Raw genomic sequence first — 12928 nt, forward strand, 5'->3', positions numbered from 1 at the left:
TAATCATGTGCAGGGGCTCCGAAACATCGAACCCCTCGTAAAGGGTGAGGTGGACTGCGTGTCGGGAATGGAGCACGAGTGGCTGCCATCTCAAAGGGGACATATGTGATCCAGCTTCCTAGCGGATTTGAGTTGTCATTATATGACTGCTATTATGTACCCAGTCTTTCGAAAAACATTATTTCAGTTTCTGCACTTGACAAACTTGGATTTTCATTTGTAATAGAGAATAATACTTGCATTTTCTCGTTACACGATATGATTTATGGCAAGGCAGTCTCCATGAACGGAATTTATGTTTTAGATCAGACAACCGAAATATTACACGTAATGAATAAAAAGTTAAAGGTCGGTGACAAAGATCAAACGTATCTATGGCACTGCCGTATGGGACACATTAATGAGAAACGCGTTAAACAGCTCATCAAGAATGGAGCTATCTCGGCTTTTGATTTCCAATCATATGGCACGTGTGAATCATGTCTCATCGGTAAGATGACTCGGATTTCCTTCAAAGGTGTTGGAATGCGCGCTGCTGACCTATTAGGACTCATACACACGGATGTATGTGGTCCTATGTCAATCACCGCACGAGAAGGCTATAGGTATTTCATCACTTTCACGGATGATTTAAGTAGATATGGCTATGTCTACTTAATGAAACATAAAAGTGAATCCTTTGAGAAATTCAAAGAATACCGAGAATAGGTACTGAGAACCTATTGGGTAGAAAGATTAAAACACTACGTTCAGATCGTGGTGGCGAGTATCTTTCTCACGAGTTTGATCAACACCTAAAGGACTGTGGGATTGCCCTACAGTTAACTCCACCTGGAACACCTCAATTGAATGGTGTGTCCGAACGGAGAAATCGAACACTACTTGATATGGTTCGATCCATGATGAGTCACACCGTGTTGCCTGACTCATTGTGGGGTTATGCTCTTTTGTCAGCCGCTCTAATACTTAACCGAAGTCCGTCTAAAGCTGTTGACAAGACTCCATATGAACTATGGAAGGGAACGGTCCCTAACTTGTCCTTTATACGGATTTGGGGCTGCGAGGCTTATGTCAAGTGGAGACACGAGGATAAGCTCGGCCCGCGATCGGTCAAGACGTACTTTATAGGTTATCCTAAAGGAACGCTTGGTCATTACTTTTATTCGCCAACCGAACAACGTGTTTTTGTTGCGGCTAGTGCGACATTCTTAGAGAAGGAATTTCTCGAGAATGCAAAGAGTGATAGAACCTTCGAACTGTCGGAGATTCCAGAACCAAGTACCGAGCAACTATTGGAGGAACCTATTCCTTCAATCCCGGCTGCGGTTAACATTTCTGAGGAACCTAGGAGGTCGGGAAGAGTCTCTATTCCTCCGGACAGATACATTGGTATGGTCGAGGATCATGACATAGATGACGTTCTACTCTTAACGAGTAGTGAACCCGCAACCTATAAAGGTGCCATGACTAGTTATGACTCAAAGCTATGGCTTGAGGCCATGCAATCTGAGATGGACTCTATGTATGAGAACAACGTATGGGATCTTGTTGACTTACCTGCTAAGGTTCGTCCCCTTCAATGCAAATGGCTTTACAAGATAAAGCATTCTGTGGAAGGTCAACAAGATATCTATAAAGCACGACTAGTTGCTAAAGGTTTCACCCAAGTGCCAGGTTTGCACTACGATGAAATCTTTGCACCCGTAGTCATGTTGCGTTCCATTCGGATTATCTTAGCGATTGCCGCTTTTCATGACTATGAAATTTGGCAAATGGATGTGAAAACCGCCTTCTTAAACGGTTTTTTGGAGGAAGAGTTGTACATGGTACAACCCGAAGGTTTCATCGATCCTTTACATCCTAAGAAAGTGTGCAAACTTAAGCGTTCCATTTATGGACTTAAGCAAGCATCAAGGAGTTGGAATCATCGCTTCGACCAAGTGATAAAAGAAAATGGATTTACTCGATCGGTCGAGGAACCATGTTTATATATCAAGTCGAGTGGGAGCAAGATTGTCTTCCTAATATTGTATGTTGACGACATACTCCTGATTGGGAATGACATACCTCTCTTAACTTCGGTGAAAGTATGGTTGAAAAACCATTTCCAGATGAAAGATCTGGGAGAGGCGCAAAGAATTCTAGGCATCCGTATCTATCGAGATAGATCATGACGGATGTTATCTCTCGATCAGAGTCTTACATAGACAAAGTCCTAGAGAGATTCAAAGACATGACTAACTCCAAGAAGGGGTTTCTTTCTATGGCTCCAGGGGTGCATTTGAGCAAGTCTCAGGCACCAGAGACACCGGAAGAGAAAGAGCGCATGACACGGATTCCTTATGCTTCGGCTATAGGATCAATCATGTATGCCATGATATGCACACGTCCGGACGTGGCACATGCATTGAGTATGACAAGTCGATTCCAACAGCATCCAGGTGAATCACATTGGCTGGCTGTCAAGAACATTCTTAAGTACCTACGGAGGACTAAAGATTGGGCATTGACTTATGGAGGCCCTCAAAAGCTATACGCAACCGGTTACGCAGATGCTAGCTTCCAAACGGATCGTGATGACTCGAAATCTCAGTCTGGATTCGTTTTACTCTTAATGGTCTTTGCGATCGGTGGAAGAGTTCCAAACAAACTGTTACAAAGCAGATTCTACGACCGAGTCCGAGTACTATCTTTGCGTGCCGAAGCTACAAAGGAAGCGATATGGATGCGTCAATTCTTACATGGACTATCCGTAGTGCCTAGTTCGAATGACCCGATAACCATCTATTGCGACAATAGTGGTTCCATCTTCCAAGCTAAGGAGCCAAAGTCTAGCAACAAGTCTAGACATGTACAACGGAAAGCTCATCTAATCCGGGATTACGTGGAGCAAAAGGAAGTAGTGATAGAAAAGATTGCTACAGATGATAACATAGCAGATCCTCTCACTAAACCATTACGACAAGATAAGCATGAAGGGCACGTTAATTCCATAGGAATTAAACGTGTTCCTAAGTTGTAGTACTCTTTTATGGATTAGATTCATTCTCGTTTGTACGCTATTCGACATCATCGTTTTGATATTTATATATTTTGTTTTTCATGTGGAATTGTACGACAATTTTTGAACACCACAAAGTGAACTGAACGAACATTATATTTTTCAGTCCTTAATTGCCCATATGAGCTGATAACTCTGGCAATTATTTTGTGACGTTGGTTGATGGTGGGTTCAACGAGCCATAAGTCAACCGGTTGACTGACCAATCACAGAGGCGATTTATACGGATATCTCGTAGGACACAATTGTGACATCGACGTGGAGTCCTAAATGTTTTATAACATTCGGTGCCCGGTCGTGGATAGGACCTCCATGGTGATCCTAAGAGTCGATTCTTTTGACTATCGACTGTCTCTTGAGACTAAGGCAGATTTTGGGTGACTTTGGTTTCTTTCTCACGGTCATCCGTAACAGGGGGCCAAGTAGATTTTTTCTGGGTCATTTCATGCTGTGCTTAGATCGGAAGGAGTTTGAGTTGAAGGAAATATTCAGCCTTTATCAGGTACTCGATATTTCTCAGGGCCACTCGAGGAGTCAGAATCGAAATGCATGGCCATGCTCGGATACGGATTCGTTTTATCAGTTAAGTTACTCTCTAGTCGGGGAAACCACTCTTGATACAGATCGATTGTAAAATACGATCTTTGCGGATCCGGATCTGCAAATTGTTTTACATTGAGTGGGAGAAAGTTTTAAATGAATATGAGAATCGGTTATCGCACATACACTTGTACGGACAAGTGGGAGTTTGTTGGAGCTTGTGTCCTCCAGTTAGTGCGGATAACGTCATTGCACATACACTTGTACGGACAAGTGGGAGCTTGTTGGGGTTGGTGTCCTTAACAGTTAGTGCAAGGACTTATAAATCTCTAAAAGGATCAAAGGGCATACTTTTGGTATTATTATCAGTTGATCCACGTTTATCAATAACGGTTGGCTTGCTAGATAAGTTTGACGTTATTGTCATACGGATGGCGGTGATCAACTGGTCCCTAAAAGTCACACCTATAGGATACGTTTGAGAGATGTGACAAGTATGAAAATACGATCATGTAGATGCCAATTTTGACTAACCGGTTAGTCCGAGTTATTTGACTAGTAATTAGTCAAAATGTGATGTTGAGATATTATATTTAATACGGATTAAATATTATGGGCTAAGGCGAATTAAACAGTTAATTCGTAAATTAAATATAAACGATTATATTTAATTAATGTATATTGAATAAATTATACAATATCGTCTTTGTCGGACATGTATTAATAATTCAACTAACCCATGTTATTAGTTGATATTTTAATAGCCGATAACCGATGACGATTTATAATGAAAATCGCGTCATATACATTTTAGCGGAATTGGTCGGACTACGAGTTAAAAGAAGGAGGAAGTGAAAGCCCACTCCCTCCCCTAGGGCTCTCGGTTTGGCCGAATTAGAAGAACAAAAAGGAGAGCCTCCTCCTTCTTGTTAACCTAATGATCATTAGTGAAAAACAATTAGGGTTTCAGTGTAACTTTCTCTGAAATTCCTAGATCTCACATCGTAAAACCTCACAAGAGCTTTCTCTATATTGCAAGTCAATTAGAAAGCATTTCTAGCACAAGGGCATAGTCTCAGACGGTCTTGGGTGCAACAATTAGGAGGAAATCTCTGTTGATTTCTGTTCTTTACGCCGTGCATCAAAGGACCCGAGGTTGATTCTTAATCTTTATCGTTTCATTGTTGTATTTCGTTTATGACCATATTTCACATGTTAAATTTACGTTATAGTCCTAAATTTAAAGGGTCTTATACGGATATTACCCCACAGAAAGAAGTTCTCAAATTGCTTCAACTAGATATGATTTATCCTATTTCTGATAGTAAATGGGTGAGTCCTACCCAAGTAGTCCATAAGAAGTCTGGGGTGACCGTAGTTGAGCACAAAGATGGTGAGCTTGTACCCACCAGGATCCAAAATGGTTGGAGGGTTTGTATATATTATCGTAGGCTGAATGCGGTAACTAGAAAGGACCGCTTCTCTCTTCCGTTTATTGATCAAATGCTTGAAAGACTAGAGGGAAAGGCTTATTATTGCTTTTTAGATGGGTATTCAGGGTATTTTCAAATAGCTATTGCCCTTGAGGATAAAGAGAAAACCACATTTACTTGTCCTTTTGGTACCTTTGCATATCGACGCATGCCTTTTGCACTTTGTAATGCACCTGCTACTTTTCAGCGATGTATGGTTAGCATATTTTTTGAGTATGTTGAACGCTTCATTGAGGTGTTTATGGATGATTTTACGGTGCATGGTGATTCTTTTGATACTTGTTTATACCATTTTTCTCTTGTTCTTAGCGCTGTATTGATACTAACCTTGTTTTGAATTTCTGAGAAGTGTCACTTTATGGTGGAACAAGGTATAGTACTTGGACATGTTGTGTCTTCGAAAGGTATTGAGGTAGATAAAGCTAAGATTGATACTATTTCTTCTCTACCTTACCCTACTAATGTCCATGAAGTTCGATCTTTTCTTGGCCATGCAGGTTTCTACCGCAGGTTCATTAAAGACTTCTCTAAGATCGCTTCACCCTTATGCAAGCTGTTGCAAAAGGAGAAAGATTTCAAGAATGGCCATGCAGGTTTCTACCGCGGGTTCATTATTAAAATCCAAAGGAAGCTCCTCCAATTGCAACTTATGTAATTCGGCCACCACTTCCTGCAACTTAGTAGAAAAAGCATATTCTACCTCTTGACCATCCACACTATTTTCCAAAGCTACCTGCAACTCATCATCACCATTAAAACCAAAGAAATCTTGGGCTAAAGGGTCAATAATGTCAATAAAATTCAAAGAGTGGTAGTCATCAGGATATTTCATAGCATCATAGATGTTAAACTGCACCACCTGACCACTAGACTCCATAGTCATAGACCCACTCGACTACACATCAATCGTAGTGCTAGCAGTTTTCAAGAATGGCCAACCTAACATAATATGAGCCGCATGTTTATCATGTTCCATGTCTAGCACATAAAAACCGGCAGGAAAGATAAGATTATCAACCAAAACAAGCACATCCTCGATAATCCCCTTTGGGTAGACATTCAATCTATCAGCTAACTGAATAACAACACTAGTATCATGCAAAGGACCAAGTTTCATAAATTGGTACAAGGAGTAAGGCATCACATTAATAGAACCTCCTAAATCTAACATGGCCTTTTTAATCTTAGTGTTTCCAATGATGCAAGGGATAGTGAACATGCCCGGATCACTACACTTAGTAGGTAATTTTCTTTGAAACATAGCAGACACATGTTCATTAACCTTCACTTTTTTATGCAAGTTGTTGCAAAAGGAGAGATATTTCATCTTTGACAAGGCTTGTAAGGAGGCTTTTGATGAGTTAAAAGGTAGGCTTACCTCCGCTCCAATTATTCAAGCACCGGATTGGTCTCTTCCCTTTGAGATCATGCGTGACGCGAGTGATTATGCATTGGGGGCAGTGTTGGGTTGGAAGAATAGGAGGGCTTCCCATGTTATTCATTATGCATCCATGACCCTAAACGAAGCACAACGGAATTACACCACAACTGAGAAGGAGCTTCTAGCGATTGTTTTTGCTTTGGAAAAATTCCGGTCCTATTTACTTGGTACGAAAGTGGTGGTATTTTCATATCATGCAGTGCTGCGCCACTTGATGGAAAAGAAAGAATCTAAGCCGAGATTGATAAGATGGATTCTATTGCTTAGTGAATTTGATTTGGAGGTAAAAGACAAGGGAGCAGAAAATGTTGTAGCATACCATTTGAGCCGGTTAGTGGATGTTGATGCAAATCCACATGAGAAAAATCCGGTGATAGGATTATTTCTTGATGAGAGCTTGTTCGCTATTCGTTCTGTAGAGCCATGGTATGCCAATCTTGTAAAATTTCTGTGCTCTTCTAAATTTCCACAAGGCTTCTCCAAATCTCAAAAAGACAAGCTTCGTAGTGATGCGAAGTATTATGTGTGGGACGAGCCTTATTTATGGAAGCATTGCTCCGACCAAATCATAAGAAGGTGTATACCTGAGAATGAGATGACCTCTATCCTTACATTTTGCCACTCACATGCTTGTGGTGGTCATTTTGGTGCAAGAAGAACGGTGAGAAAGGTGCTAGATTGTGGGTTTTATTGGCCTTCTTTGTTTAGAGATGCTCATGGATTTTGTCAAACTTATGACAATTGCCAAAGAGTAGGCAATATTTCCCGAAAGAATGAGATGCCGCAAAGCTACATGCTTAATTGTGAGATTTTCGATGTTTGGGGGATCGATTTCATGGGTCCCTTCCCAAGTTCATATGGTAATATTTACATTTTGCTTACGGTAGATTATGTGTCTAAGTGAGTAGAGGCTATCCCCACTAAGACCGATGATTCAAAGGTAGTGGCGGATTTTATCAAGGCTAACATATTTGCTCGATTTGGAATTTCGAAGGCCTTGATAAGTGACCATGAAACTCATTTTGTCAACAAGACAATTAGTGCTTTGCTCAAAAAGTATTGTGTTACTCATAAAGTCTCCACGGCATATCATCCTCAAATCAATGGACAAGCTGAGGTGTCCAATAGGGAAGTTAAATCTATCCTTGAGAAGACGGTGAATCACAATCGGATGGATAGGAGTTTGAGATTAGATGATGCATTATGGACTTATCGGACGGCCTATAAAACCCCGATTGGTATTTCACCTTATCAACATGTATTTGGGAAAGCGTGTCATTTACTTGTAGAATTGGAGCATAAAGCATATTGGGCAATAAAAAGCTTCAACACGAGCAAGGATGATGCGGGGTTGCATCGGAAGTTGCAATTTCAAGAGTTGGAAGAGCTCCGACTTGAATCATATGAGAATGCAGCTACTTACAAAAAAAGAACGAAAGCTTGGCATGACAAGATGATATTGAGACGGGACTTTAAAGTTGGTCAGAAAGTCCTTTTGTTCCAATCCCGCTTTCGTCTATTTCCAGGTAAGTTGAAATCCCGTTGGATCGGTCCACTTATAATTACTAATGTTTATCTTCATGGTGCAGTTGAGGTACGAGATCCGACGACGGACAAAGTGCTAAAAGTAAATGGGCAAAGATTGAAGCCCTATCATGATGGTGTCGAGATTGAGGTGGTAGAGTCACTGGATCTATACGACCCCATTTATGAAGATTAATTTCAGCACTAAGTTGAGCAAACGACTATAAACAAAAGCGCTAATAGGAGGCAACCCGGATTTTGGATCCTTTTTATTTGTAATATTTCTTTAATTAAGTTTCATAGTTAGTTAATTTATTTCGTTTCATTAGTAATTAGAAATTGCATTGTTTTTATGTTTATTACTCGTTTTATTTAATTTTATTTTGACGGTTTATTATGTATACTAGGACCGTAGAACAATATTTCAAGACGGGGGGGAAAAGTCGTGAAGACGGAGGGTCAAGATGTGAGGTCAAGTCCTCAAGACGGAGAGTTAAGTATTGCGCGCCATAGTTGAGCCTCGAGCGCACTATTCTCACGCGCATAAATCGAAGAATCGGTAGCGAGCAGTCTCTATCTCACGTTCACCGTTCACCCTATGCGCGTTTTATGTGCGTTGGACGTTCATCTGAGGTTCACTAGACGTTCACCTGAATGTCGCGCGCTTCATTCTCAGGTAATAACCCTTTTCCTTCGACTAATTCCCTTTCCTCTCTTCTTCCTATTTCCTAAAATCAATCCATTCAAACATCAATCCTTTCTTCTTTCCAAATCCCTCCCCCAAATTGCTGCTCAATAAATCACAAAAAAAAAAAAAAATTAATCCGCCTGATATCGTTACTTCGTGTTAATTCATTGTTCAAATTCCAAATTCATCTCTATACTACTGAAATTTGGTGCGAAATATTGGGGTTTATAACCCTAATTTCTGAAGCAATTGGGGATTCTTGGTGCAATTATTCCCAAAACGTGATTGTTCACTCCTATTTTGCTGAGATTTCATCCTTAATTGTTGCAATTTGTGCGAAAATTTGGGGGTTTTCTAACCCTAATTATGGAATTGAAACAAACCCAACAAATTCTTCCCCAATTCGTGTAAGTTTCGATCCTTTCTTGCTGAAATTCCGTCCCTATATTGCTGAAATTGGGACGAAAGCATGGGGTTTTATACCCTTAATTTCTGAATTGGAAATAGCTACTTCAATTGCAAGTTTTGAGCGATTAATCTGCGTATTGTGTGTCGATTTCAAATTGCTCAGTCACCTTCACAATTGCTTGGGTTGTAAGTACTCATCTCTTTGTGTTTTCCTTTTCTTATTACATAAATTCAAATTCGCTAAATCGTATCATTGCTGGAGTTGGAGTATTGTGAGTTTTTGAGTTGCAGGGAGACTCTGAAGTTGCTTTTGTGAAGTGTCGGGAGTGTTGCTTTTGGGTTGCTATGTTCTTGTTGCTGTATTGTTGCTGTTGGTGTTGGACAGTTGCTGAGGGGTGTGTTGTCGAGGCTACTGTGTTGTTGCTAGGCTGTGAATTTCTGGAATTAAAAGCGAGTTGCATCGTGAGTGCTGTGTCATGTTTTGTCGTGAGTGTTGTGGAGTGTTGGTATTTTGAGGCGTTGTTGGAATAGAGGTAATGTTGTTGGATTGAGTTGTTGTGAATTTGTTACTAGTTGTTGTTGACAGGTTGCTGCAAGTTGTCGTACGATGGCCCCAAAACGGAAAAATCCACCCATAAAAGCTACAAAAACTACCTCAAAAGTCGCAGCCAGTACCTCAAGTGCTAGTGCCGCTGTAGACTATATGGGATGTAACTTGACTGATGCCCAAAAGAAGCATTTGAAAGCCCTTATCCTTCCAAACAGAACCATTCGTGTAACCAAATTTTTTGTCAGAGAGGCATTGAGTCAGTTGGGAGTCCTTAAGGTGGTGGAGGTGTTGTTAGGACGAGCTAGTTTGAGTCAGTTTTTGAATAAGAAGGCTGAAACGTATAAGTGATTGACGTTGGAGTTCTTATCCACCGTTGAGTGTGTGTCCGAGAGTGACCTTCCTAGCATTAAATTTCAATTAATGAACCAATAAACTGTGTTGTCATATAGTTCATTGCGGGAGATTTTTGGTGTAGCCCCGAGAGCTGATATGGAGAGTTGGGCTGGTACTTCCTCTTGGGCGGTGAAAAACAAATTTTGGTATGCACTTACTCATCAGCGTAGTACTGGTTGCACTCAGAAAAGTTCTAGGATACCTCACACGGCATTCCGCTTTGTTCACCGTGTCCTTGTCATGACATTCTTATGCCAAGGAGAACCTACCAATATCAACCGGAGTGAGATTGACATGTTGTGGGGTATGGGGCCGGAAGGAGTAGGTCGGCCGGATTGGGTGAGCGAGTTTGTTCAAATGTGTATTGAGATTTGGAGTGTGATAACTGGTAAGATTCCTATTGGAGGAATGGTGACTTTGCTTTCTACTCATTTGGGGTATGAGTTAGACCCCGAGATCGCGTCTGCGGGATCTCTTCTTTGACCATTGAGTCCATGTGTTGCCATATGCAGATGTTGGGTCGCATTGATTGTGAAGAGTTGGCCTATGCTTTGCTGTTAGGCACTGGTAACAAGGAAGCCTACTTGAGACTACCTTGCCCGTAGGAAGTGCTGATTCAGGTGGGGCCGCATAATAGCGATCTATACATTCCCCAGGACCCTCCGGAGCTACTTGTTCTAGTCGCCTCAAAGAAGAAGAATAATAGAGTTGAGGGTGGTGAGGATGTCACCATGGAGGAGGCTGACGGTTCGGGCAAACCTGTGAATGATGAGCAAGAGGAGGCTGATGATGGTGAGGGTATTAGTATTAGTGCTGGTGCTGGATTAGTAGCTGGTGATGCTACTTGTAGAGGCCGTATGGAGATTGATTTGGAGGACTTAAGGGATGAGATGGAGGCTATTCATGATCAGAACAGGGAGTCTTCGGCACTTCAGCGTGCCATGAGTGACATGTTCAAGGACATGTATCTGGAGTCTTACAAACTCCTTGAGGCTACCTTGTATGCGGAGTTGGCTACTAGACGTCTTGACAGATAGGCTCGTGCTCGAGCGAGGCAGCAGACCCGTCGCTCGTGCTTCGGCTAGTGCTGCGGATCTCGTTCTTCCTAATTGGTGGTATGCCCCCTTATTTTTTTTTTCTTTTGCGTTCCCGTACAACATTGGGGACAATGTTGAGTTTAAGCATGGGGAGGGTTATATGCACTATTGTACATATTTTATTCCGTCACTTTTAATTTAATTTGCTTTGTTTCCATTTAAAAAAGAAATAAAAAAAAAGCTGAAAAAGAAAAAAAAATGAAAACTGAAAAAACAAAAACAAAAAGAGAAATACCCGGCTAGGTGAAAACCCGCAAGGGCGGGTGCCTAGGCAAAAAATGGGAAAAGTGGCCGAGGACGGAGTGAAAACCCGCAAGGACGCTCCGGGTAAAATGAAGAATTCGGATGCGTGCCACGAGAGTTGTGTGAGGAAAATAGCTAGAGTGAAAACCCGCAAGGGCGGGCGCTCTAGGCGAAATGAGAGGAATAGGAAAAAAAATCCATTTCACACTAATTTTTTTTGTCCTATTTTTGGTGTGGCGTCATAAGAAGGGTGCTAAAGAAGGTCGGTCGGTTAGGACTAGTGGCTAAGGTGAGAATAATTGCTATGCTTTGTTGTTGTTGTTTGCACTTTCTTTATGCGATTGTTGGCTTTGTGTTTCTGTGCTAAGGTAGAGGAGGTTAGCTTGATTCTCTTGGCTTGGAGATTTTAGTAGTAAAACATATCTTGCTAGTTATGGGCATGTCACATTTTAATGCCATATGAATGTATTTAGGTTGGAGCGATAAGGGGCATAGCATTCTTTTGTATCGGTGTCTTGTGGTGACCTCTTTTCACCATGACTGCTATGTTGCTTTATTTTATTTTGAAGATGCGGAAAAACAATTATGTGTTGCAGTATACATGTTGTGGGTTGTTGTGTTGCTAGTTGTTGTTGCTTGTTGTTGTGTTACTAGGCGGTGGTTGTGATGTACACTAGAAGGTGTTTTGGAGGTTGAATGAAGGAAGAGAGCATTATTTGTTATGAGTCATTTTCTACCATGTGCTGGGTTTGAGCTTGTGTTGGTATACATTTCATTGTGTCCTTTGGTTTTACATCGAGGACGAGTAAAAGTTCAAGCATGGGGAAATTGATACGACTCATTTAGTCGTAGTTATTTGGAGCGAATTCGTATGGTTTTGACGGTTTGAAGTAGTGTTATGGAACTTAATTGCAGGTTATTTTTTAGTGAGCTTTGGTTAGCTATTGGGCCAGTTTTACAAGTTTAAAACGGAGTCCAAGTCCGAGGAAAGATGGGCCTGGATACCTATGAAGATACCTGAGACGTGTGCGCTTAAGATGCACTAATTGTGCGTGCATGGGACAAAGACTAAGACGCGGCAACAGCTTTCACGACCTGCATTTATTTGACCGAGGCGCGACTGAAGCGCAACCTACACTTGACTATTTCGTTTCTTTACTTCAGTCGGTTTGTTCCGATTATTACTTTTATTATTTAACACTTTATTTCATAATCTAGTTTTAGACCTTATTACTATATAACTTGTTAATAAAGCTTTAGAAGATTTTTACGCAGCTTTTTAGAAAAAAAAAACCCTATTATTGTTATTGGCAAACGATGTGTAACTAATCTTTATTCTTACACTCAAGCAATTGAAGCACTCTTAAACCGATTGTGAGTTTGAATGTTTTAGTTCCTCTTCTTGATTATTGTGAATTGCTTAGTTATTATTAATTATATGAATGTTGATTGATTATTTCTAGGTGTACAACTAGTGATTGATTTCTTCA

At 40.9% G+C, this 12928-nt stretch overlaps 2 protein-coding genes across 2 annotated transcripts; one reads left to right on the forward strand and one right to left on the reverse strand.

The window, feature by feature from the left end:
* Window positions 1-5989: 5989 nt before the first annotated feature.
* On the reverse strand, window positions 5990-6421 carry LOC141649090 (uncharacterized). Its single transcript, XM_074457790.1, has one exon. It carries the CDS (start codon window positions 6419-6421, stop codon window positions 5990-5992), a length of 432 nt encoding a protein of 143 aa, XP_074313891.1.
* A 2204-nt stretch (window positions 6422-8625) lies between these two features.
* Window positions 8626-12552, forward strand: LOC141647648 (uncharacterized). The gene is made up of 2 exons (XM_074455929.1): window positions 8626-11213; window positions 12354-12552. The coding sequence occupies exon 1, from the start codon at window positions 10830-10832 to the stop codon at window positions 11133-11135; it is 306 nt and encodes a 101-aa protein (XP_074312030.1). The 5' UTR covers window positions 8626-10829; the 3' UTR covers window positions 11136-11213; window positions 12354-12552.
* The last annotated feature ends 376 nt before the right edge of the window (window positions 12553-12928 follow it).

The sequence above is a fragment of the Silene latifolia genome, chromosome 3 (assembly GCF_048544455.1).
Source record: "Silene latifolia isolate original U9 population chromosome 3, ASM4854445v1, whole genome shotgun sequence".
Taxonomy (NCBI): domain Eukaryota; kingdom Viridiplantae; phylum Streptophyta; class Magnoliopsida; order Caryophyllales; family Caryophyllaceae; genus Silene; species Silene latifolia.